The following is a 25,852-nucleotide window of genomic DNA, read 5'->3' as shown; positions in this document are numbered from 1 at the left end:
CCCCAGGGGGGTTAGGGGTTACAAAAGTGTTGATACCAGCTGAATGGCATATAGATTCATCAAATCATATTCTGCGTCAGAAAATTCCACGGGGGCTATATCTTCGCCATTCATATGCAGTATCTACACCTCTTGGTTATGTTTCTCATCCGGGTTACAGCCAGGCTTCCATGGTACCTCTCTTGCTCGAACAACAGTCTCCAAGCCCCCGGCCAACTCCCCACCAGGCCCAAACTCCTCCCCGTCCAGTTCCTCGCCCCAAGGCAAAGCATCAACATCAACCTCCCAGCCAAGCAGACACCTCAAGATCACACCAGCACCAGCCTTGCTCATCACAACATTCATCTCCTTGCACCGCTCATCACAACAGCACTCAATACACCCCTGAGGCGAGAGACACTGGCAAGCCTCAATGCGCGCCACAGCCCGGCGCAAAAGCAAACCCACAAACTCAAATGCCTTACTCGCAATCCCAGAACCACAAGACCCGCCCTTGGCATCGTAGAACGTAAGACGAGCGGGCCGCTGTCGTTTCGGCGGCTGAAGTTTCTTCCTGATCTGTTTCTCCTCAGCGGCATCATTGACGCGGCGGAGCGGACGACCCAGTTCTTTCTTGGCGACCTTACATTCCGTACGCACGTCGCCCGGTGAGGAAATGACAAAGGACGGGAGGAGGGAGAGGACCGCGTGTTCCGCGGCGTGAATTGCAGCGGCGACGTTGAGCCTGTGTGACTCGAGGATCTCGATGGCTTGGCTTGGCACATCAAGCCACATCCCCTTGGTTAGGATGTCAATTGGGGGATTGTCGACCTCGACGGCGTCGAGAACCCGGCCCCGTTTATCGACTTTGAAGAAGCCGTATACCACGGCGTGGATTTGGACGGAGCCGAAGAAGACGCGGGAGCCAGAGGCGTCGGCGCCGACTAGTCGCATTGTCTCTGTTTCGATGGGGTCGATGTCGGTGTAGTCGCGTTGCATTGTGCTCCAGTCTACGTGGACGCGGAGCACGCGGGCGAAGAACTTTTCGGTATTCAGCTCTTTGACGAGGTAGTTTTGGCCCTGGTGCAAGAAGATGCCTCCTTCGTAGATCGTGAAGAAGGCGCGGGAGGCTTCGACCTCTTCGAGGACGATGTTACGGTCATTTGTAGTGTCGATTACCGCGAAGTGCTGGTCTTCTGTATCACGGATGGAGACGCATCGCGAGGGTTGAGGGCGGAATCGTTCGTGGCAATGGTAGAATCCCATGCTATCTTTCACCAAGCGGGTTGCTGCGATGGCAAAGAGCTGCTCGCCGAAATAGACCTGATCCTCGTCGGGTCGGATGGGCATTTCAAATGCTGCGCACTGGACATGGCCTTCCTGGATGAGCTCGTTGGCCAAGTCAATCTGCAGCTCACAGTTGGGACGGGTGAATATCTCCTCTGGGTTCTGCATGTAATGCTGGTCCGTTGGATATCTGTCTCCAACAAGCACAGACAAAGAATCCTTGTTGCGTCGTCCGGCACGACCACTTTGCTGACGCAAGTTAGAAATCGAATATGGGAAGCCCAATGTGATGACTGCGTCAAGGGAGCCGATATCAACGCCCAGTTCCAGGGCGTTTGTCGCGACGATTCCCATCAACTTCCCATCGAACATTTCACGCTCAATACGGCGCCGATCTTGGGGACTGTACCCGCCGCGATATCCCATCACCATCCTGCCAACATCCGCTCTTTCGAGAGCTCGGAACTCATTCCGAACGGCTTGCAGGAGAACCTCACAGAGTTGTCTGATTCGGCAAAAGCCAATCACCCTCACGCCCCGAAGTATTAGCTGACAAAATAGTCTTGCGGTCTCAGAAACGCTATCACCGCGTCCCGAGGATGGGTCTGCAGGATCTTTGAAAGGAGTATTCCAGCAGATGAATTCTTTCCGGCCCGAGGGAGAGCCATCGAAATCCACCAGTTTGACGTCTTCTACGCCAAAGATAGATTGCATGTGCTCTTCAGGGTTGGCGACAGTAGCCGAGCAGGAAATAAATTTGACGTGCCCGTTGCCCACTGCCGCACAGATTCTGCGCAGGCGTCGCATTATAAAAGCGACGTGGGAGCCAAATAAGCCGTTATAAACATGCAGTTCATCGACAACGACAAACTTGAGATTCTTTAAGAAAGTGCGCCAAGTACTTTCTTGCGGTAGAATGGTGATGTGCAGCATATCAGGATTGGTGAAAATGATCCGTGCATCGTCGCGGATGAGATTTCGACTACCCATTGGCGTGTCCCCGTCGAATGTTTCAACCATCGTATTCTGCAAACCATTCATATACTGTAAGAGATCCGACATGCTGCGTTTTTGGTCTTGCGCCAGGGCTTTTGTTGGGAAGATGTACATGCCCCTGCTGTTAGGGTCTTTTTCCAATTCATGGAGCATAGGAATTTGATAGATGAGTGACTTTCCCGAGCTCGTCGACGTAGAAACGATCACATTGTGCCCGGCATACAGGTGGTTGATAGCTTCTGCTTGGTGGGAGTAAAGCTGGGAGATTCCTCTGGTGTTGTAGAGGGCGTTCACCATGTCTTGTGATAGCTGGAAGTTCAGATCGCCGTAGACAGGGGACTGAGCGTCAAATACTCGATGGCCTTCTGGCACAATCTGTGCATGGTACCAGTCCATTGCGCGAATTTCCGCAATGATCTCTGCGATGGACTTGCGCTCCTTGGGTATGGTAACGGGTATGCTTGAGCCGGCAGGGGTGGTAAAGCCACTACTTGGAGGTGTTGGCAGGAAAGAGGCCTTCTCATCTTCTAGTATGAGTACAGGGTCAATGCCTTGGTCTTCGCACCGAACGAGAAATGCGTCAATGGCATCTGAAAACTTCGTGTTCCGTTTCTCGATCAGAGACAGCATTTGCTTCTGACTATAAACCGGCATTTTCAGATCTTCTTCTTTCATCCGACGCACGGGTTTTGAGGGTTCTCCAGTCTTCGGATGCTGCACTTCACGTTTGAGATCACCGTCCATGAATTCGAAAAGCAGAACATTGTTGCCGAATTCATGGTTCTGGAAAGCGTCCGAGTTGGCGAGGTCTTCCGCATTCAAAGAACCGTGGCTGGTTTCCCTGTCGCCCACAGTCAGGACCTCGAGACTGGCTGCATCGACATATTCAAAGCGCACCGCCTGCGGAACCAACGCCTTGACTTTTGCCACATCCTCAACCGTAAGCTGTTTCCCTTTCCCAAGTTGAGCCTGAACGGCCTTTCGGATATTGTCAAACGTAGTTGCAAAGTGCTTCCGAGTGCAGCAGAACGTATATACGAGGTTCAGGGCGCGGTGGGTTTGCGAAAGTTGCTTAAAGGCGTCCGGCCACGGTGCCGACGGGGTTCGCTTTTTCGGCGGCTGATGTTTGCTGTTCGATGCTGAATTTTTGCCCTGGATAGTTTTCTGCCTTTTGCTCTGACCGTTATTGGCCAGTTGCGCGGCCTGCGCACTGACAGATTCGGAGGTTGTAGTCGCGAGGGAGGCGTCTGGAGGCAACGCGTTTGACGTGGTGTCATCGGGGGCTTGAGGGACCTCGCCATGGATCTGCTTCCGTTTCAGTAGATTCGCGGCTGCTGTTGTAAGGTCCGCCATTCTGGCGGCCCATTGCGATCGTCAACGAAGCCGAAGGTGGACGGGAGACGGTCTTCGACGTTGGGAACTGCAATTCGACGTACGGTGTCACGTGTGCTCATATAACCCGTTTTGTCGACTGCTGGGATCAGTTGAAAATCAAGCGAAAATGAAAGAATCTGTGTCATCAACATGAGACGTCTTTATGTCTTGTTTAATATAAATGGGCACTACTGGTAAAGTGTCATATATTGGTCCTTTGGGCAGGCCAACTTCATGATAGGCGGCAGCGTCCTGTGTTAGTTCGAGGTACCAGTCAAGTCCTCGCCACTAACTGTAACTCTAGCAAATCGCATGCAACAGCCCATCCGAAATGAACTGTCGCATCCATCACACCTTACTGGATCTTGCTAATTTCAGGCCGATGATTGCATTGTGGCTCTTGCTGTTCGGCATTCCGTCCGATATTGTTTCCATCTCTTTGCCGATTATCGGCAGTTTTAGTCGCTACTCATTTTGCTCTTCCAAAAAATTCTAGATAGATGCAACTCTATTGTTTTTGGCACAGACCTCTTTCTCGTCATATCGCTTCTTCAGAACGATCGTTTTCCAGAATCTGCCGTTCTAGGAAGTTAGTAAAGACCTCGCCCTTGTCAGCCCAGCAGTGATCGGCATCCGCCGCCCTTTTGCCCAGCCCCACCGACACAGGCTTATATACTTAACACCTTCCCTCGTTAACATCCCATCCTGTCGGGAAGCAACCCATCAGTGACCAAATGTTCTGCTACATGCACTGTCCTTCGAGAAGGTTATTCCAACTCTCTCAGAAATCCTTCTCCGGGGCGTCATTCTGCTACAGACCGATGTCTACATCATCTTGGGCCAGCCCCCTCAACGACTGGAGCGCTGCGCAATATCTGAAGTTCGAGGATGAGCGCACTCTGCCAGCCCGTGACCTTCTCTCACGCGTCTCCCTCAAATCTCCAAAGAGGATTGTCGATCTCGGTTGTGGTCCGGCAAACTCAACCGCCGTCATCGAGTCTCGCTACCCGGACGCCCAGCTAGTGGGGATCGATTCTTCCCCGGACATGATCCGCAAAGCCAAGGCGACCCTTCCACACCTTAAATTCATTGTGGAGGACTTGAAGTCGTACTCTCCGCCAGAAGCAGTGGACCTCTTCTACTCCAATGCCGTTTTCCAATGGCTTAAGAAAGAGGAACGTTTCGAGGTCGTCAAGAGATTGATGGCTTCTCAACCATCTGGTGGTGTCTTTGCTCTTCAAGTCCCCGACAACCTTTCAGAGCCATCGCATGTGCTGATGCGAGAGACTGCTAAATCCGGGCCTTGGGCAGCTAAGCTTGCAAGCGTGGGTCGGGATACATTCCAAACGCCACAAGAAATCTATGATCAACTCAAACCTGTCTCTTCTCGGGTGAATATTTTCCATACTAGCTATTACCATGCCCTTGAAAATCATGAAGCCATTATTGAGTGGGTCAAGGGTACTGGACTGCGGCCATTTTTGGATCCCTTGCAGCCGGAAGAAAAGGAAGGCTTCTTGAAGGAGTATCTCAAGCGTCTGCAAGGGATGTATCCGTCTTGTGTCGATGGCCGTGTTTTATTGCGGTACCCCAGACTGTTTGTGGTTGCTGTTAAGGAATGATCCTACCAAGCCTATAGTAATGAAATTCAAATGCATACTTCCCCGGATGAACTCAACGATCCAATTAGTCCCATAATACTACGTTCATCCCCACAGACAGGTGTTCTAATTGAACTTCTGAAAGTTCTATGGATATCCAAGGAGAGGTGTGGTAGGAAATAAGAGGTGGGTGCAATGATCCTCATTATCTACATGCAGTGAAGATCACTTAGCGATGAACTTACAGTTGAACTTGTAATCTCCATGGTAGATTTTAGGTGATATACAGAGTCACACGTTGATTATAAGCCATTTCGCTGAGGGTGGGATACTCCTTATTCCATCATACTATGTATGATACGTAATAGGTGTGCAAAATAATTTCTGCATAACACCCATCCAAGATAAAAAAGAAAAGTAGTGCAACCTCTCTTCGTGACCCTTCTCACTCCTTGTTGCAATCTGTACCATCGAGGAGGTCGTTGATGATATCGTGCAAACCTTGGGCATGCGCCTTGCTTGGGGTCAAGAGAAAAGTGTTAGCTAAGCTATGAAAAAGTTCGAAGATTTCAATTTACGCGAAGGAGCAAGGGAAGGTATGACCATCTTCCATGCAGGCCAGATAAATGAGTCAGCTCGTAGTAGCCTGACTCCTCCCATCTAGTCTCACGTTTTCCTGCCTAAACCAGCCACTTGGAGTTGTTAGCCTCTATCTTGGAAGTGGGCTGAGTGGCTTACCAAGGACACAGAGATCAAATGCTTGTCTCTTTAATAGCATATATGGAAAGTATGCCTCCCTCCATCTCGAGGATGAGTTATTTACGACAAAGTCGCGATGGATGTCAGCCAGGTAGGTGTGGGATTTGGAGGTTGAGAGGAGAGGTGGAAGGGGAGAGAATGGGAGAAGGTTGGAAGCGGAAAGTGGACGGGTTGAAGTGGAACAAAGGTGGAGGAGACTTGAGAGTGGAGATTGATTAAAGGCTTAGACTGGAGGATGAATGTAGGTCAAGGTGAGGTGGGAGGTAGGGATGAGGAAAGCTCTTGGTGAGAGATAAGATAGTATGTCGTTGCCGCGGTCGATCTGTGGGCTATGGGAGAGACAGAAGGAAATCGGAAAAAAGAGAGAGAAGTGAAGTTAAAATGAAAATACATAGAGAGGGTCAGGTAGCCAAGAGTGCTACCTACTAGTACAAATATTGGAATAGAACTCCGTAAGCCGCAGTAGCACTGCAAAGTCCCCGGGCCTCAGTGAGCGCAGTACAGAAGTCAGCACACTAGTGCAGTTCCCTACTATATACTAGACCATTTGTTATGGATGAGAGATTCCATATTTGCACACCTATCGATAATCTTTATAAATCCTATCTTTCTCCACTCATCCAAGACCAAAGAGTGAACTAGGACCAGGGACCCTCTGCTTACTCCTCATCCCCTCCAGCCAAAAGCCCCTTGATGGCCTCGAACAAGTCCTGGGCATATCCTTCGTTGGGCGTCTTCAGAAAATCGTTAGCTATTTGAGATATCAAAAAATCCGAAGGTTTCGTCTTACGCGCAGGAGTAGAGGAAGAGTGTGTCCATCTTCCATGCTTGCCAAATAAACAAGCCGACTTGTGGGAGCCTGGCTCTTGGCATCCCCATATTTCATGCCCTGAAAGACGGGGCTGTTTAGCATGACCCGTAAAGCCCCGTCTGCGCGCATGATCATACGGCCGAGTCGCTTTCCGTCAACATGCCGCACGTTGAGCTTGAAGGTACCAATACCGCGTTCCTTCCACTCGCCGGCTGAGAAACCATACAACTTTGCCTTGCATGCAAAAATGGTGCTCTCTTCTTCCTCGCCAGTTTCAACTATGATCTATTTTAGCAACTGTACTCACTCGGGCCAGGGGATGCGATGGCTAAGTAAACATACTGGTCTGCGCGTAGAAACGCTCGTCGGTCTTAGCTGCCTCGAACGTATCATTTTCCTCGTCGTCGTCTTCTTCTTCCTCTTCATTTTCGGAATCTTCTGCGCCAAGTGGCTTGGGCTTGGTCTCGCCGAAAGTGGAGGATACGTTGGGAGAGGCAAAGCTTGTCAGGCCAGTGCTGGCAGATCCAAAGCCACCTCCAATACCGCCGAAGCCACCGAGAGCGCTAGTACCAGCGGTGCCAGTGGATCCGAAGGGACTAGCTGATTTGAAGACAGATGACGTTGATGCTCCAAGGACACCGAAAGGCGACTTATCAGACCCGGCAAAGCTACCCAGTGTCGATCCTGCAAATGCGGAGCTAGAGGCAGGCTTGTCAGTAGCCGCAGGCGCTTCAGTGGGTGCCGGTGGCTTTGCCGTGGCGAGTTTTGCAAACGGAGAATCGACCGATGCGTTAGCGAAAGCGCTTTGAGAGAACAGCTGCAGATGATGGTTAGTCAAAACGACAAGATCATTAAGTAGGATAGCGAAGGGGGAAATGCAAACCTTGTTGGTATTTTCCTTGTCCTTCTCTTCTGAGTTATCCCGGGGTCGCTTCGTCTCTCGCTCTTCTTGGGCCGTAGAATTTTCACCTTGAGCAGTTGTCTGTGTCGAATCCTTCATCGCATCTGATTTCTTAGGGGACTCCTGATCGAGCTGCTCTCTGCTTCGCTTCTTTGTTAGACCCTTTGAAGAGTCGGTGGCTCCGGAATTCGAGGTTTCCTGGGATGACGGGTCGTCGTTAACATCGACTTCATGCTGACTTTCTGGCATTTGCGCCTCCGAGCTGCTGGGTTGAGTCTCAGCAGAAAATCCAGGTTCACTGGCCGGAGACTTGGGGAGATCAGGATTCGGAGAATCGCGGGATTCCGGGGAATTTGGAAAAAGATTGGGGTCTGGGGAATAGCTTGATTCCGGGGACGGTAGAGGGGAATCGAATTCTTGATCATTGTCTGGAATTTCACAAGAGAGATCACGCTTCTCGGGATGCTCATCGTCTGCCTCCGGCACCGAATCATTGCAACGCTCCCGTTGGTCTTCGGACACCGGATCGTGCTCTGGATGCGCCATGTCGGTAGCTGTACCAACCTCCGAGGATTCTGCAGAGGGATCACGCTTCACGGAGTGCTCATCGTCCGCCTTCGGCACCGAATCATTGCGATACTCCCGTTGATCTTCAGGCTCTGAATGCGCTAGTGGGGCAGCTGCATCAACCTTCGGGGATTTCTTGGGTTCTAGTGCTTCTGTTTCGAGAGGGGACACCTCGGTGGTGCGTTCGTCCTGGACTTGATCCTTCTTTGTGGCCGAGATCGGGTCCTTGGGTGTGTCGGAGTTTCCACTCACGTTTTGTTCAGAAGGCGCGGTAGTAGCAGAGCTTGCTTCCTTGGCCTTGGCCGTCTCGGAAGACTGTTCGTTGGTGGGTGTGGACGATCGCGATCGCTTCCTTCTTCCTTCGCCATCGTCGGGGTAGTTGTTCAGATCATCTCGGGATTCTTCAAAGGATCGCTTTCTACCATTTTCCTTGGCCGGGGTTGACTCGATGGTCGTTTCTCTGAGTTGTTTGCGAACAGGACGCTCGCCGCCGTCATTGTCGGAAGGCGGGGAGTGAGGAGGATCGTGGGTCACTGCGTGATAAACTGTTAGATCTTCAAGAAGCGCAAAGGAGGTCAGGCGAGAGGGTGACGGCTGTTTAAACGGGCGAGGGCCCAGCTATGTCGCAGGACCAGGCAACAGGATGGATGCGCAACACCGGAGAGGGGCAACACAGAAGTCACCAGGGCGCTTACCCGCCGACTCTGCCAAGTTGCTCTGCTCAATCTGAGTCTTCCCTGCGACATCGACAGAGGGCCCACTATTGGAAAGGGGGCTTCAAGCAAGGTGTTCAGGTCAAGAAATACTTACCACCCTCCGAGGGCTTCGGCTCGTCCGATGTGGACGCCATGGCACACGGTTGTTGGGTCACAGTCGGACACCGAGCTATGTGCAGGTCGGAAGGTATTCCAGGTACGAATCAATAGGGTGGCACGCGAATTCGGGAGGATATGAGTACGGAGTAGAGGGAAAAAAAGCGGTTCGAACCAGCCGAACGAAGGTCGAGAGACGAGAACAGGGTGGGGATGAAATGGAAGAATGGAAGTTGGGGAGAGAAGATGGAGGCTAGGTCACCGCTCCGGCCCGCAACAAACTCCCCAGTGAATGGAAGGCCGGATTCACTCGACTCGACGACAACAACAACGAATTGCACACGACATTGAGAACAATGAATTGTGCAGGTGGGTGCCTGGAGCTTATTTTTAGCAGCACCTGGTAGGCGCAGGTATACTGGATAAGTACAATTGTATTCACAGGATCTCAAGCTAGAGTCTCCAGTAAATTAAGCTCCTACTCGCGTTACGGGCAGAGACATTCGAATTTGAAATTCTGCGCATCTACTCGCCTTGCGAAACAACCTGATAGGCCCGTGAGAGAGTATCTAACAATCGGTAGAGAGCTCCACTCGGTGTAAATATGGCATGTACCAATGACATCAGATCGATGTCGGAAAGAACATATAGCCAGTGAATTTCGCAAACAGGGAGGCTCTCCCAGGGAAACACCCACAAACATTATGAAGAGCAGAGAAAAACGTGTCATAAAGTAGAACAAAGTTTGGATTGGCTGGCATTTTGGAATGGAGACTAGGTTCATCACAAGAGCACAGGACTCCCTCGCCTCAGATACCATAGCTCCTTAGTAGATCTTTGGACTTTACAAACAACTCGAAGGGTCGAGACACTTTCTTGACCCGGATGCAAGACATGGCTTGCCCTTAACTAATAAAACAGAGGCAGCCAATCGCAATATAGAACATAAACAACGGGTATACCGCAATGCCCACGCGGTTGCGAACAATCCCGGACCCGCCCAAGATACTAACACCCGCTGCCAAAGACCATGCGACAAGGACAAGGTAGACCGGGATTCGAGCGATTGTAGGAAGACGTAGTGCACTCAGAAGAGCAGCGATCACCAGAGGGAATAGTGTGTAGCCGATAATGCAAACTGATTGGAAGAAGGAACTGGAAAGAGTGACGCGTTAGCACAGTCCAAGGGTACTCGGTGAGTGCGAGAGGGAGACTTGATCTCAACATACATCTTTCCACCCAGAAGCTTGATCTGGAGTGTAACAGCCGCTTCGCCAATCCAGACAATGCAGAAGACACCGGAGAAGACGGCGGACGACTGGTCTCCGTGCGCGACAGACAGGAACAAGCTCAGAACCAAGCAGAAAACCAAGGGACCCCTGCGAAATTGTCAATATCCAGCCTAGTACCAGAGCCCAGTAAGGATGGACTGAATCATACCAAAGATCCCAATCGCGCAACCCATCGCTCATTCCGCCCTGCAGGACAACGTCGGCGTCTGGCCAGCGTCCCACGAGCCCGCGCAGGTTACGGCCAAAACCACTTGCCTCGCCTCTTTCAGCAGCATCATTGATACCACCGCCTCCACGCTGCATCATGCCGCCAAGAAGATACTTGGGCCATAGCACCTGGCGCATCTTCTCCCATACGGCAACCAAGTCGCGCGACAGGGTCGCCCAGACACTCTCATCGATTGTATTCTGAGTCGCGCGGCGGTCTTCACCCGGAATTGAAGAAGTCAGATAATTGCCATACCCGTCATTTCGTCCGCCTCGGGAACCGGAGTCGGATTCAATGTTGCCTCGTAGAGGGGCTGTGTCGGAGGTATCGTGTAGGGGGTCATCGGCATCGATAGCTAGAGGGTGCACGGCAAATCAGTAAGACGGAACAAGCTGAATTGCGCGACAGCAAGATTCAATCCAGACGGAAGCACCTACCATCATCGGCCTCGATCAAATCGTCGTCCAGAAGCGACTCGTCGTCGTGCAGGTCGCCATGAGAATGGCCCGGTTGCACACTAGCCATGGTTCGCGTGGTGTTATATGCGACGGGGGTATGTGTGGTGTTTTCAGTTTCGGAGCATGACCTCCTTAGCTAGGAATTTTCGAGAAGCAGAGCCCAGGGAAGCGGAGGATGTGAAGCAGTGTTGATGGTCAAGCTTCCTGGAAAGGCTAGAGTGGCATTACTCAGTCACGTGTGACGTCTGCGTGTACACATGAAACCCGGAGAGTTTGGGCGGGATCCACTCCTATACCTACATTAGTACAGGCTACTACCAGCTTGCAAACTGACAGTCTCGCCAACGTGGCATTGCATGAGTGTTACTTCTCAAATATTCTAAAGCTAAGCGGCCTCGGCACTTTCGACATAGGGCGGATCTTCTTGATACACATCATACTTGTACTGGGTCGCAGGATGGTCATCTCGAAGCTCCTTCTGCCCTCGTCCATACACTTTCTCGCGAGCTGTGAGCGGCTCCTCGGAAGTGGACGGGAGTTCTGGGTATAGCCCACGCTTTCTGAGCTCCGGAATCACCAGATCGATCAAATCCTCAAAGGTTCCGGGGGTAATGACATGGCCGATGTTAAACCCATCCAGGTCTGCCTCTCGGATCCAGCGCTCCATTTCATCTGCCACAGTTGTTGGGCTGCCAATAGCCACCGGGCCAAGACCTCCAATAGAAGCCTTTTCCGCGACAATCCGAGGTGTCCAACGTGGCACATCCTTGCTGGTCTTCACCAGCGAGTCGAGGAGACTGGTCACTCTATTTGCCTCGAGAGAGTCCGCAGCTGTGATTTCCTGATCCAGAGGAATTTTCGAGATATCAATACCGGTCCACCCACTTAAAAGCACCAAGCCTCCTATCACCGAGGTGTATTTCTTTAATTCCTCATACTTCTCGAAGGCCTCTTCGTCAGTTCTTCCTACAATAGGCGTGAAGGTGCCGAAGAATTTGATAGACCGCGGGTCACGACCATTTTCGGCCGCCAGCTGACGAATTCTGTCGACTTTCGGTCGAAGAACCTCCGGAGAATGAGACGAGACGAATATTGCTTCTGCGTGCGTTGAAGCAAAGGCCGAACCGGCTGGCGAAGTGCCCGCTTGGAATAGGAATGGCGTTCTCTGCGGGGATGGATCGACGATGTGACGCGTATTCAGGGAGTAATACTTTCCCTTGTGATTTATCTGACGGACCTTGTCCGGATCAACATACGAGTCTTCCTCTGGGTTAGGTGACAGTGCATCGGGTGCCCAAGATCCTTCCCAGAGCCTGTTTCATCATAGTCGTCAGTCACCGAGCTTGGATTTGGGATGCTCAAGTGCTTTGATACGTACTTATAAAGTACTCTGAGGAACTCGTCGGCCTGCTGGTACCGCTCGTCATGTTCAATAGGGGTGTCGAGACCAATCGCTTTGAACGCCGCCTTCTTGTATGAGGTCACAATGTTCCAGCCCAACCGGCCCTTGGTCAAGTGGTCCAATGTGGAAAAGCGCTTTGCAAGCAGGAATGGCTGTTCAAATGAAGTGGACGCTGTTATACCGAACGCGAGGTTTTTTGTCACTGCGGCCATCGCGGAGATGGGCTATTCATGCCTAGTCAGCATCGCGCTTTTTTGCCACTAACTGTCTATGTCACACTAACTGTCCATGTCACTCACGATAGTTGGGTCCGTCACGGGCCATTGTGCGGCCCGGCGAATGCAATCGTCTATCTTCCCTTCATACGTATCATAGCCGCCAGTCGTATCTGCAAGGAACAAGGCATTGATACCCCCGTGCTCTAAAAGTTTCGCAAGTTCGATCCAATACTCGAGCGTGCGCTTCGTCGCCGACTTATCTGCTGGGTTCTATACTTGTCAGGACGAGCGAAGCACGCATGGATTGCAAAATATACTTTCCACTGGCCAGGAGACAAATGTCCAACAGTGGACATGTCAAATGCATTGATCAAGATGTGCTTCTTGGTACCATTAGCAGTGCCCTCCTGGCTGCTCTGTACGCTGGCGTCTATCATGGTTCCGGCGAATACTGCTTTTTTGATATTAGACTTTCGGAGTTTCCCATGCGGTTTGACGAGCTTTCGTGGCCGTGCTCAGTATATAGGAAGCGCTATCAACAAGATTTCGGATAGAAACGCTTGTCCCCACACCTCATCTGCTACGTATTCGCCTATAACTTGCCCATATCGCGCCATAAGGGCGACAGAGATTTTCGGAAGATTACCAAGCGGCAGTTAATTGATTGCATGAGCTGGGTTCATCGGCATGGCGTATGACAAGTGTGAAATTCACAATAGCCCCATGAGAGAACGCAATGTGGAGCGCCTTATGAGCAACAAGATATGCTTATTGCGAGAGCTAGCATGCATATACATCGGCAATTTCAATAAGATGGGCATAAGAATGAGGTAGTCGCAAAATGTCCGACCTGTTAAACAAAAAAGGTCCGAGGCGAGCCAAGCTGGATTTCATCATCCGGTATGCTACGGCGTGACTGCTTCCATCAACAGCAAGTTCACTCGTATTATCATTATAATGCATATTACGACTCGTGGCCGGAGTAAAGAGGCCAATTACTTATAGTATCATGGGAAATTAACCACAAACGCAACCTGGAATCAGATAGACTTTGCCATCACGCATAGTGTATATTGATAACTCCAGGTACAGATGAGACGGCATGGAAAAGCAGATTCTCTTCAATATAGGCTGAGTGTCATTTTTTTCTCCATGAATGTCAATTGAGTGTGAAACTCAGGTGTATTTCAGATCTTCGCGAGGCCCAGATTCAAGATTGCTCGAGTAATCAGCACTTTCCACGTCAGAATTACTTCCCCTACCAAGCTCCCGTTTTCTATAAAAAGGATGTTAGAATCTCCAAACCAAATATTCAGAAATATCTTTTTTTTGGCTTACTCTTCCTGTGAGACAAAGTGTTGCACAATATGCGCAAGTGCAATTAAGCAGATCGCATTTCCAAGAACAAAGGAGTAGCCCTTCGTGAAGCGTGGCCCCTCAACTGTCTTAAACACAAGCAGTGGTGTCCAGGCAGTAGTTGACTGGGCAATCATGTTCACAAACACAAGAGCCACGGCTCGTTGGACAGGCGAGGCACGTAGTTGACTGTTTATCCAGCCATACAGGACACTCGACATTGCAACGGCCGAATAAGTTGTCAAGAAGGCAAACCACAGCGCCGATTCGGGCACATTCCAGACAACGAGGATGATGAGCCCGATGATGTTCCACGTATGAGAAAATGTTATGGCCCACGCAGGTCCCAATAGAAGATCTGAGGCGAAGCACACGAAGAGTGTATAGAAGATTCCCAGAGCCGGAGATGCGGCAGCAAGCTCATTCAGTCGACTAGTTGAGAAACGGTTCAAGCTCTTCAGCCACAGTTGGTAGCCACCTGTAGTTGTATTCACACTTCCATTCCAGAAGAAGATGTTCAGCCAGAGGAGAGCCCAAAGCCTCCAATTGCGACCGACGTTGAGAATCGCACGCCAGGAAACCGTCTCTTCCTTAATGCTGTGTGAGGCTTTCTCAAGGCGAGACTTGGCTAAGTCAAGGTCCTTTTCTTTGAGAATCAGCCTATTGGCCTTCTCTGGAGTTCCAGGCAGAAGGAAATATCCAAGGATTGCAACAGGAAGAGTGATGACAGCACAGATGATGTACATCCACCTCCAACCAGCTAGTCCATTCACACCATCTAGACGGCTCGAGGTTCCGGCTTGGATGAGACTGGCTGTCAGAGTGCCCAGCGTGAGACCAACGTAGAAACATCCTCCCCGCCGAGCAATTTCATCGCTGCGGTACCATGATCCTGGATGTCTAATTAAAAACGGATTCCCAGAATAACATTTGAAAGGAGGTGCGCATTTACCGAAGATATAATGCATTCCGGGATAATAAGCAGCCTGTAAATTATCAGCTTTGTTCAATAATCTTTTGAATTCTTTTCGTCGTATACTTCGAACCAGCCAACCAAGAAGCGATAAGCAGCAAGCTCGGCATACGAATTTGCACGATACTGCACCAAAGTGAAGATCCCCCATGCGATATCCATGAAGGGAATGATCCAGTGCATTGGCAGCTTCGTAAATAGAAATGCGAAAGGCAACTGCCCCACCACCGCACCGATGGTGTACATCATCTGCAATTGAACTAATTCATTGCCGTAAAGGCCAAGGTCTTCTTTGAGACCGGACACATAGGCGTTGTCTGTCGATTGTCAGTAGCTATGCATTTTCTCCAGTTGCTTTTGTACGTACTGATATTGGCCTGATCGATATACTTGGTCCAGTAGGCCAGAAAAGCGTAGGGAATAATCAGAAGGTCCAGCTTCAGAATGAGCCGTCGCTCTTCTTTTGTGTCGTGGTCTGCAAACCATTGCAGGGAATACCATTTTCGTCGCTCTTGCGGCACAGTCATTGTTCAATTATCGGTTCTCATCCGAGAAACCCATCAGATAGGATGAAAGGATAAAGGAGCGCTTAAAAACTTCCGAACTAAATTAATTCAACGAAAAGGTCTCAGTCCGCGGCAAATGGAAGGTGTCACTGAAGATGCTAATTGCGTGACGGACTGTAGACAGGGAGAAATCGGGGACTTGCCGAATTACTTCGTGTCGGTGGCTTGGCCTATGGTAAGGCACCTTCCTAGATAAGAACAACGGTTTGTATCTCTGTCGCGGAAGAGCTAAATCATTGTAGTGGCCCAAGGCGTGTGTGCTTGTAGTCTGCACTGAGCGACATTGGCGTCGGCGTTGGCCAAGACACATGCCATGCAGTGGGGAGAAGACGTGCTGACGGTCATCTCGTAACTACTCAGAGCTTAACCACAATGCGGACCTATGAAAGACTTATTTAACTGTTTTTATGAGAAATGAGAGGCTGTCTATTATATATGCAAATTTCAATGCCATCAGATCCAGATGACTGATATACAAGATGTTGAAATTATGATACAGCGAGATCTTCCAAAGATCTCAAATTTACAGAGGCCTCAACCTTGGAAAAACCCTCGATATTTCACTCCGATCTTAGCCTTTAACCTCGGGCTTGGTTTCAGTTTCAGGGCTTGCCTCGGTCTTGGGTTGGTTCTGAGCCTCGACCTTGTTTTCGGGCTTGGTGTCGAATTCGGACTTTTTCTCAGCCTGTGCGGTATCCACGACCTCAGATTCAACCTCCGACTCGATTTTGCCCCGAGAGGTCGCTGGTGCAGTACGGCTGTCCTTTCGGAATCTCGGCTCGAATTCTTCGATCTCCTTCTGGAGTTTGCGGAAGACTTCTCGTTGCGCAACCGTTGGATAGACAATTTTGTTATTGGCACCATGAATGACGGCCTTATCGGAATACCTTTTCAGCATTTTAGACTCCTCAGCGAGGATCTTGCGCTCTGCCTTCGAGACAAATGGCGCATACTCGGACTTGAGAGTCTCGTCGATTAGCGTGCGGATCCGAGACATAATCTTGACTGCCTTTGAGGCTGAGACATCCTCGTTGCCGCCCTTCAGACTATTCCAACGGCCCCTAGGAGCAGGCTTTCCTTCCGAAAACGCCTCATGGAGCTGCAAATAGTGAGGGCGTAGCGTATCAAGGGCGAAAAGGCCCAGCTTGGCTTGTAGCTGTTTTCCAAGAGCTTGTAGAGTTTGACTCTTCGAACCTTCGTCAATTTTCAAGCCACGCAAGTTCAAGATGGATTGCGGGTCATCGGAGAATTCCTGGATCAACGCCAAATATCCTTCGATAACACGAGGGTCTGGAAGAACAAGACCCTTACGCATCGTGTCGAGGAGGTCCTTGGCATTGAGAAGTACCGATTGATTGCGGCGGTCACGGCGACAGGATGCAAAAGCGACGTGGAAAGCGGTAGCATCTGTAGTTCCCCAAGGAAGCATTTGCTCTCTCACGACTCGAGCTGTATCTTTGCTAGCCCGGGCTCGACGGAGAAGACGAAGGTATTCCATGCAGCAAATTTCGTCGGCCTGCAGGTGGAATTTTTCCGACTCGCGAGTAAAGAGATCCCAATAGCTCTGACCGGCTGAAAAATTATGCGTCATGTTGGAGCAAGCAGTCAGAATCACGGTGAGATCCTTGCTGTCCGGCACGAGGTGTTCTGGCGACTGGCCGTCCGCCAGGGTGACGGGCTGGAAAAGGAATTCGAAATCTTCCTCCTCCATATCATCTTCTTCCTCCTCAGCCGGGGCTGTCTCCTCATTTTCAGTCTCGCGTCTAAGGGGTTTATTGTCTTCGTCGACAAATGGGACATCCTCATGTTCAGGCTCATTTCCTGTCGTCAACCGTGCCTTCTCGTATGACCTCAATATGAAACGAGCTCGCGAGCGACTGATAGTCATGTTCGGCTCGGGCCTCTTTGCAAGAATGGGAACCCCCATGGTCTGATTGTAAAGTTGTAGGACATCGTAGAAATCGCTGTCGTGGACTCCGTCGAGAAGCAGATGGGCCATTGCATTCACGACTTGGTTACTCAATTGCAAGCCATCGTTCGACCATCGGTAGATGACATCAGCCCAGATCCTCTTGCCCTCCGTGACCATCTTTTCTTGCCGAGCGATAACTTCGTCGACTTGGTGGGGTTTCATCTTTCGGAGATCGTCGCGAGCGGCATGGTGGAGAGCGGCCAGAATGATACTATAGGTTCTCATATCCGGCATGTCAGGTCCTTCGTCAGGCAAATCGCCGGCAATACGCCATAGTGTATCCAAGTCGCCGTGGCGTTGACAGACACTCAACATGGCGTTTGAGTGAATGATGTTGGGTTTGACACTGGAATTCTTCGCAAAAATAGCTTTATAGATGGACTCGGCTTTCTTAACAGTCTCGCGGGATTTTGGTCCTTTGCCTCCTTTACTGAAGCCTTGAAGCATGATCGTATAAGTTTTGGGGGAGGGTTGTCGGCCTCGCTTTTTCATCTGTCAAGTAAAACGAGATTGAGATTAGCAATGCACTTTTGTAGCTTTCAAGGACTGCAAGAGTTATCCTGAAAGACAGTTCACGATCAGAGAATAGACTTACATCATTATAGAATTTGAATGCCGCGTCCGGATACCCTTCATCCATGCAGTATCGCATAAGATGATTCCACGCCTGGTCGCACCTTATTTGTCTGCGTTGTGCCTCACGTGTCAGGGCAGCCGCCTGAGCCACATCGCCGGCCTTTAAGAGCCGTCCAACTCGATCCGCCAAAGTTTTAGGATCCGTCAGCCATTGCAACTCGAGCGCGATCGACTTGCTTGAAAACGTCGCTCCAGTGGTTGTGGTTGCAGAAGCAATGTCCATCAGAGTCCGTCCATTCTCCTTCCGCATGGCATGTGACTGCTTTTTGTAAGGGATCTTCACTCCCCGCATAATACCAGCGTTGTCTCCATCGCGAGTTGAAGGCCCGGGTTGTGATGGAGAGGTTTCGTGATCGTGATCGCGATCGTCTTCGGTCGAGTCGTTCCGGAGAGGGACGGAATTTGATGAAGAGTATAGTCGCTGAATCGGCGAAGTATTTCCCAATGCAATGGAATGAGCGCCTGCAGTTGCCACCTGTGGGCGGATGGCTCGACTGCGCAGAGCTCTGCTCAGAACTGAGCCCGAATGCTGAACCGTCATAACCATGTCCGGAGTCTGCTACCAGCCTCCCAATATACACTCGGTCGCGAGGAATGTAAAGCGAGAGACAGACAGAAACAGTTGAGCCTGTGCCTAGTCAAGAAGGCGACAAGGATGAACAGACAGACGACTGTTTTTTCGCGACTGCGGAAGTCCGCAACAATTTCTCGGAGGTCTTGCCGCTAGGCCCGATATGGCTAGATCTTGACCCCTGACTGATCAGGCACCGCTCAGGATCGCGGTCGACACCTGAGGCTGCAAAAACACATGGCGCGGCAGCACTAACCCCAAGGAGTTTAACTTGGGCATGGAGGTGCGGGCCGCTAGACCTTACATTCTACCAGTATTGCCAGGCTTACAGTACTAGCTCCCGGGGCCTCAACTGCGGTACGCCCTGATCTGCATTAGCCCAGTTCTGGGTTAGGGCCTACTGCACATCATGCGTATTCCAAGCATGGTACATACTCCGGGCAATATGCAGATCAAATAGGCGCGGGCCAAGCCATCTTTGGGGTATATCCAGGAAGCGACGTGGGAGAATCAAGTAGAAGAGACCAAGACAAAATCCGCGGAACATCACTCCACCAAATTGTCTTCGAAGCACGAGACCCTTCATAGCATGGGAAATACACTCTGGCATTTGTAGTTCGAGACTTCATGCTTTCTATGGTTCCCAACGCTCAGATATGACAGCAAGCAAGTCGGCAACAGATGTCAGAGGCACAAGCACCGATGGCTATCTACTGCAAACCAATTTTCCGCCTCATGGTCAACCGTGATCTACGGATTATAAATGCTCCATTTGATCGGAGTAAACAGATCCCTCGGTTATCAAAATGGAATGGGGAACGTGTGGGACAGCCTGGGGTGGAAATGGATGATCATCAACTCCAGGGCCGATCACTTAAAATTCCACTCAATTCCACAAAGTTTAAAACTGGCCAGGTATGACAAAGAGGACTATTGCGCACAAACAAGCGAATATAACGCCGCGATGTTCTCCGGAAAGCTTTGACATGCTTTGTTTACTTCAGTCCCTCTCAAGACACAATAGCCGGTCCAGACAGGTCAAATCTCAGTCCGGCCAATAATCTGCTCAAATCTTCTCCGGATGTATCCAAGGCTTCGCAGGATCTGCAGGGGACCTTCGCCCCACGTGGTGGCAGTCACACTAGCCCGAATTGAGGCGACGCAGGGATCGTATCCAGGGCTGCGCCACGGACGTAGTGCGTGTCTTGTACACCGTAGTTTACTTTCACTCGCAGATGTGACAAGTCCCGTCACAATCCACTTACCGGGCGAATCCCGAGCCGCCAGAGGCCGATTCTAGCGTCATTTTAGAGGATCAGTTAGGATCCCAAGAGTACCCGAGGTATACCCTATACAATCAGATACTCAAAGTACAGTTACTATGCTAATTCGGGTGTTACCTCCGCAAACTATCTTAGGGACATGCCTTCTACGTCCAACTCTACCTCCTCCAATTCCCAAAGAATCGTCACCCCTTCGTCCGAAATAACAAAAGCCTTTATCCGCACTGGTGCCAGTTCTTTCGGAACTCGAGAATCAAAACAAAGCAGGCATATCCCACACAAAAGAACCCTCCCGAACAAATGTCTCAGACGCAAAAGCCACTGACGCCGGCCCCATTATAGTCCCGGAAGCCGAGGGAACTCGGCACCTATGTATACCCTCGTACCACAACCCAGTCCCAGACAACCGTACTAGTCCCGCTAGTCACCAACCCGTATCACCGTCACGGCCCAATCAGCCTATGAAAAATCCTTACCCAGGGAAAGGACCTACATGCGTATAGTACCGTACCTACAGTAGCGGTGTCAGCAGGTCGTAACACCAACGAATGTCGTACTTTTATGGTTCTTACCGTGCTTCGGCTTCGACCTTTGCCATTAGCCTTTAGCCTTTTCCTTGCTTGTTCTGTGCATGTCATGTTCTAGCGCTGGCGCTGGTGATGGCACCACCGATCCCGCTAGTCATAGCCAAGGAACCGAACCGGTGGAGAACGAACCGGTGACTTTTAGTCTGGAGCTTGAGTCTTTTGGGTCTTAGTAACATTTTTTGATTTTCACCCGGCCTCCCGGGATCTGCCTGCCAGGCTAAGATAACCTTATTTGAAAAAATACAGTGGCGTTGTTCGGGACGCTAGTGGATGCTTGGGATGCTGGTTTTTGGGATGTGAATTTGCGACTTGGCCGTGCGTGCCTTTCCGTCCTACGGTCTTGATACCTCTTAGTAGATCGAGGCTTCAGATTGTGGGTAATAACATAGAATTATTTCTTTTGCTATCAAACTCGAGAATGAAAAGCAATCATGAATACAGTCCATCTGACTATTCACCGCCAGACGGTAGAGTACAGGAATACACTCCGGACCAGGAAAGCCCAGTACAGTATCTGATGTACGTCAAGAAAAAGCGGAGAGAAAATGGAAGAGGCAAGGAAGAACCTGCCATAGCAAACTGCCATACACAGACAAAAGTGGAGCAATGAGAACAAGTTGAACAAGGAAAAACGAAAAACCTCCCAGTAGTAATATGAAATAAAGAGGAAATCGTTTTGGGAGGAAACAATGCCCACAGGGAAAAAAAACAAACCAGAATAAAAAGGACCAAAGAGTACAAGTACTGATGCAAAGCAAAATCCGCCACCCGACCAAAATTCCTAAAGCCACGCCCCCTAGAGCAAACGAGCAAAGCAGAAGTAAACAGACACCCTCTCCAAATTCTGGTGATTTGGAAGAATAAGAGAGATAGAGGATATGGAATCCTTCTGCAGATCTGGATGCACGTTGTACTCTCTAATAGATAGAGAATTTCGCAGGTAACAAAGCCGGAAAGACACTCTTTGACTAGACCAATTAAAGGCGCAAGAGGTTGGTATCATCGAGGAAATAAGACTGGAGGAAAGTAAGGGAAGGATGGGGATCAGAGGTTCCGAGGCGACATGAGTCAGGCAATGGGATATCGTGATGAGGAAGCAAAAGACCAGAGGAAAAATGGAAAAGAGAACCAAAGACACAAGACAGGTAAGAAAAGATGCAGGTTCCGTTCCACGGCGTATGAGGCGAATTATGTAGATTATTGCGGGTAGCCGGTCGATTGAGTCTCTGGAGAGCCATGGCGGGCATAATATCAGCCGACCGATCCTGGATTGGAGTAGGCGTGAAAATGGACCGAAGAAGTAGGGGAGGGTAGAAAGTAATCCAAATGATCCAAATGAGGGGGAGGGGGATCGCAAGGTCCTGGCAGAGATACAATGGCGGCGTTGGTTGCCGTGGTGGTTTTGAGTTTACTCACGTTGCTGGTAGACGGGTCCGCTCTGGTATGGGGAGTGAGGGTAGTTGGGAGGGTAGCCCATCTGTCCGTTGCTCTGGTAGACCATGCCGCCACCGGGAGCACCGTACTGACTGGGCACCTGGCTGTCGGCGGGCTGGTATCCGATGGGAGGCAGCTGGGGACGCACACCACCACCGTAGGCCGGAGGCTGTCCTTGAGAGGGGTCGGAGGGACCGGAAGCCTCGACCTGGTTAGCCTGGGCAGCTTGGGCAGCAGCGCGCTCACGCTCCTCGGCAGCCTTGCGCTGAGCCTCTTCCTCCTTCTTGCGAGCCTTCCATTCCTTGCGGATCTCCTTGAACTCTACAGGGGGTAAAGTCAGTATGAGGGTGGCAAGGTCAAAAAAGAAGAAGCCGACGATAAAAGAAAATAGACAGGGCCAACAAGGGGATGTAACAGCAGGGCCTAGCGGGGCGGAAAGGGATAAGACACAAGCTTAACCAAGCTTAACCTTTCACGCCGTCGCCCACGCTACTGCGGGCCCGCGAAATCTAGTGTAACTGACTAGCGTGCGTACCGGCGCTAACCCAATCCAGCGGTTTGCGACAACCTCTGGGGTTTGCGACGAATTGCACGACCAATAGAGCAGAAAAAACAACGAGACATACCTTCAGGCGTGCGCTTTGCGCCATGCGACTGCATTGTGACGTGGGCGTTCAAATGGTTCAGAGTACCATATGCCTTCTCACAGCCGTTCCACCCACACTTGTACATGCGCTCAATTTCCTCATATCGGCGGCGAGGGCGCTTGTGCTGCTGCGCGCCGGGAATCGGGACGAAAGAGTAGACCTGTGAAAGAGATAACATTGGTTAGCGCACGCGATTCTATTGAAGAAGAAAATGAGAGCCAAGCAAATCTCGATCGAAAAACACGAGAGAAATGCGCTGTTTTTGACGATCCCTGGGAGGGCGACGCGATAACCCAGCGGGTGAATGCTTCGAGCCCAGATCGGGTCGCCCCCAGAGGCGTCCAAGACAACGGTAATGACAGAAGCCTTCGGAAATACGCCGGAATCATCAAAAACATACCTGACCAGGGCGCGGCCCTGCGGTCGCAGCAGGGGAGGCGGAACCAACCGTAGTAGCCGGCGAGGCATAGGGCCCCGGCATGTGATGCTGCTGGCCATAGCCATGCGGCCAGTCGGGCCGCGAGTACATGTGCTGTGGCGGGGGCGGATGACCCTGGTACTGGGCCATCTCGTGTCCCTGCGGCTGGTAAGGAGAGTAGGGAGGAGGATAGGTTGGGCTGTTGGCCGGGAGCGAAGGATCTAAGGGAACGGCCGCGTCAGATTTAAGATTCGGGGGCTGCGCGGAGCCGCAGGCATGGACATGATGAACGGACTGGTAGCTTGAGCCATGCCGGGCGCACCACCGGGCTGGGTGTTCGGAGCGTACGGCTGGGGGCGCGGAAGGTAGTCCTGGTAGGCGGGCGAGCGAGTCGGCGGCGGGTTGAGGCCGTAGTCCGACTGGGGGGTGTTGGACGACGAAATGGTGGCGGGTCGCACTTCGGGCTGCGGCGTGTACTGTTGAGTCGGACGCACCTCAGGCTGCGGGGTGTGCGTGTAGTGAGCAGTGGCAGCAGCAGAGGTCTGGTCTGCGGCGGGTTGTTCAGAAGGTGTGTCGACAGGCGATGGTGCTGGGTGGTGCGAACCTGACTGTGCGTACTCGGAGGCGGGCCGGGTGTCCATATAAAATGGCGGGAGTTAGGGTGCGCGCGCGCCGGGCGAATTCCTCGGGAGGAACCAGCGGGTCAGGAGGTATGGTTTCTGTCAGACGCGTCACGAACGTCAGTCAGTTTGGTTTGCTGCTTTGGCGCGAGGTTGATTGGGGCGAAGGCGGTGCGGACGAAGGATGAGCTTCTTTCAAGGTCGGGCTCGACGATGGGGGAAGAAATCGGGGAAATTGAGCGAGATGGGGCCCCGTACCAAGCAAGGGACCCAGCGACTAGGCTCGGCCACGTTGGGCAATCGTGGCTTGACTGGGGAGTTGGATGGAAGGGAAGCGAGATGGCACGTACAGCTTAGAAGGGGAGTGGGAGGGGAAACAGGCGACGCAGATCCCAGTCGTGTGGAGATACAGCAGGACGAGGGGATCGACGCGTTGAGCAGGCGCGTTCAGCGAAGCCCCGATGCTTAAATCTTTAGTTCGGGATTTTGCGAGGATGCCTTGCAGGGTGGCGGTCAGCGCGAGGCTTTCGAAGGGTGGTCTTGTTTCTTCCCAGCGAGAAGGAAAAATTGGACGAAGAGGGAGAGGGGAAAAGGAACTTTAGTCCTAAAAGGCCGTTCGGCAGCGCTGAGGGCGTCCTCGTGGGATCCGAGGATGCGGTGGACCCGGGTGGAGTTGCGTAATTTTGGCTCCAAAATTACGATGCGTACATATTTATTATTATCAGCACGAATAATTCAAAATTATCGCGGGAATTACTATATGGACGATAATCGCGAGCACAAGTAGGATTGGGTTTGGATGCGCGGGCTCCATTCCCTTTTCTCTCCAATCCTCCGACCTGCTTGGCCCCCCTTTCCCGACTTGTCCGTGTGATGGGAAATTTTCTATGTGTTATTTTTCGATCTCATTCGGGCGGATCCAGGGGGGGGAAGGAGGAGGGGGTGGGAAAAAGAGTCAAAGAAAAAAAAAGTGGCGACTATCATTAGGATTACAGTATTTTATTTCCGGGCTTTGAAGGCATTGGGAACTATGAGACATGGGCATCACCAAATGGCGAGGTGAGAACAAAGTAGCTGATAGACATCCTTAGTGAGCTCTTGATACTCTAGTATATTGGATTTAGCCTCCCATCAGACTAGTCTACCCGCAATCCGGGCGCGTCTCGAGGACAGTGAACCTAGCGTGTACGCTCCGTGGGTACCAACCAAGATCGCTGTCACGATGGTCAGGGGGGGGAAAACAAAAGAAAAAAAAGAGGGGCGGAGGAAATGGCGTGCCCGAACACTCAACGGGAAGTGGAAACGGCCCAAGCAGGATTAGTGGCGGACGACGGACCGGCACTAAGGCAGAAGCAGGCCTAGCGCAGGCCGGGGGAGCAGAAGCGACCATGTCCTCCTCGGGAGGACCAGGGCTAGCGTGGACGGTGGAGACGAGGGCCAAAGTGAAAATGGGCGGTTGAAGCCGGTCTTTGCCTGATGGGTTACATCGGTACGATACGGTACGCACGGTAATCTAACATAATACCTTCGTACAGTAGGGAATACCTTGGGGGAATATTAGACCTGAGGGGGGAAGACTTCGAGATACTGTAGGGCATTGATAGTGTATACTGCAGGGCAGTCACTATGCTAGCGTGCTAGTGCTAGCAAGTATATCGACGGAGACTAGCTCGTCGTGGCGGTTGGTCTCACTTTGATCACTCGCGTAGGCTAAGGCCGTACCGTCACGATACTCAGGAACGCGTCGGTGGAGCCACCCCACTGTCCGTGATCGGAGGCTATCTCGTGGACAGTGAGGGCTGTTAGTGTGAGTAGTGACTGTACTACTCTACTGCTAAATATATTTATGTATGAGCACTGGCAGTATCCCAACTGATTGCTGAATTCAGTATAGAGGGCATTGGGTCGACTCTGTGTCCGATCGGATCAGCCCGCAATCCGACAGGGAAAAAGGAAAAAGGAAAAAGAGGAGAATGCAAGGAAAAGGGGGGGAAGTCCCACCGCTGCGTTGGATGTGAACTTTCTGATAGAGCAGGGCTCCCGTGGTTCCCGGCTTCCCCTCCATTGCTTTACCTAACACACCTCCCAGGTTTCTCCGGGTCACCTGTGACTGCCAGTGGACAG

General features: G+C 51.3%; 8 protein-coding genes across 8 annotated transcripts; 1 reads left to right on the top strand and 7 right to left on the bottom strand.

The window, feature by feature from the left end:
- Window positions 1–123: 123 nt before the first annotated feature.
- On the bottom strand, window positions 124–3,615 carry N7532_000539 (ATP-dependent 3'-5' DNA helicase; the record flags this gene model as incomplete). Its single annotated transcript, XM_056613043.1, has 1 exon — window positions 124–3,615. The coding sequence occupies one exon, from the start codon at window positions 3,613–3,615 to the stop codon at window positions 124–126; it is 3,492 nt and encodes a 1,163-aa protein (XP_056480267.1).
- An 842-nt stretch (window positions 3,616–4,457) lies between these two features.
- On the top strand, window positions 4,458–5,258 carry N7532_000538 (uncharacterized protein; the record flags this gene model as incomplete). Its single annotated transcript, XM_056613042.1, has 1 exon — window positions 4,458–5,258. The coding sequence occupies one exon, from the start codon at window positions 4,458–4,460 to the stop codon at window positions 5,256–5,258; it is 801 nt and encodes a 266-aa protein (XP_056480266.1).
- Window positions 5,259–6,655: 1,397 nt separating this feature from the next.
- N7532_000537 (uncharacterized protein) lies at window positions 6,656–9,125 on the bottom strand (the record flags this gene model as incomplete). The annotated part of the gene is made up of 5 exons (XM_056613041.1): window positions 6,656–6,730; window positions 6,787–7,085; window positions 7,150–8,808; window positions 8,971–9,012; window positions 9,086–9,125. 5 exons carry the CDS (start codon window positions 9,123–9,125, stop codon window positions 6,656–6,658), a joined length of 2,115 nt encoding a protein of 704 aa, XP_056480265.1.
- Window positions 9,126–9,992: 867 nt separating this feature from the next.
- On the bottom strand, window positions 9,993–11,112 carry N7532_000536 (Yip1 domain protein; the record flags this gene model as incomplete). Its single annotated transcript, XM_056613040.1, has 4 exons — window positions 9,993–10,242; window positions 10,317–10,466; window positions 10,528–10,942; window positions 11,025–11,112. 4 exons carry the CDS (start codon window positions 11,110–11,112, stop codon window positions 9,993–9,995), a joined length of 903 nt encoding a protein of 300 aa, XP_056480264.1.
- A 318-nt stretch (window positions 11,113–11,430) lies between these two features.
- On the bottom strand, window positions 11,431–13,102 carry N7532_000535 (xenobiotic compound monooxygenase, DszA family; the record flags this gene model as incomplete). Its single annotated transcript, XM_056613039.1, has 4 exons — window positions 11,431–12,358; window positions 12,424–12,671; window positions 12,747–12,935; window positions 12,983–13,102. The coding sequence occupies 4 exons, from the start codon at window positions 13,100–13,102 to the stop codon at window positions 11,431–11,433; spliced, it is 1,485 nt and encodes a 494-aa protein (XP_056480263.1).
- Window positions 13,103–13,841: 739 nt separating this feature from the next.
- Window positions 13,842–15,521, bottom strand: N7532_000534 (putative MFS transporter Seo1; the record flags this gene model as incomplete). Its single annotated transcript, XM_056613038.1, has 5 exons — window positions 13,842–13,941; window positions 14,004–14,913; window positions 14,974–15,007; window positions 15,061–15,311; window positions 15,362–15,521. 5 exons carry the CDS (start codon window positions 15,519–15,521, stop codon window positions 13,842–13,844), a joined length of 1,455 nt encoding a protein of 484 aa, XP_056480262.1.
- Window positions 15,522–16,131: 610 nt separating this feature from the next.
- Window positions 16,132–18,715, bottom strand: N7532_000533 (pentatricopeptide repeat-containing protein; the record flags this gene model as incomplete). Its single annotated transcript, XM_056613037.1, has 2 exons — window positions 16,132–18,024; window positions 18,128–18,715. 2 exons carry the CDS (start codon window positions 18,713–18,715, stop codon window positions 16,132–16,134), a joined length of 2,481 nt encoding a protein of 826 aa, XP_056480261.1.
- A 3,302-nt stretch (window positions 18,716–22,017) lies between these two features.
- N7532_000532 (putative C2H2 transcription factor (Con7)) lies at window positions 22,018–23,749 on the bottom strand (the record flags this gene model as incomplete). Its single annotated transcript, XM_056613036.1, has 4 exons — window positions 22,018–22,364; window positions 22,670–22,850; window positions 23,091–23,329; window positions 23,404–23,749. The coding sequence occupies 4 exons, from the start codon at window positions 23,747–23,749 to the stop codon at window positions 22,018–22,020; spliced, it is 1,113 nt and encodes a 370-aa protein (XP_056480260.1).
- Between the last annotated feature and the right edge of the window lie 2,103 nt (window positions 23,750–25,852).

This window comes from Penicillium argentinense, assembly GCF_028826775.1.
Source record: "Penicillium argentinense strain IBT 30761 chromosome Unknown utg000001l_segment0_segment0, whole genome shotgun sequence".
Classification (NCBI taxonomy): Eukaryota; Fungi; Ascomycota; class Eurotiomycetes; order Eurotiales; family Aspergillaceae; genus Penicillium; species Penicillium argentinense.
The sequence above is the reverse complement of the archived record's forward strand: the minus strand, read 5'-3'. Positions and strand labels throughout refer to the sequence as shown.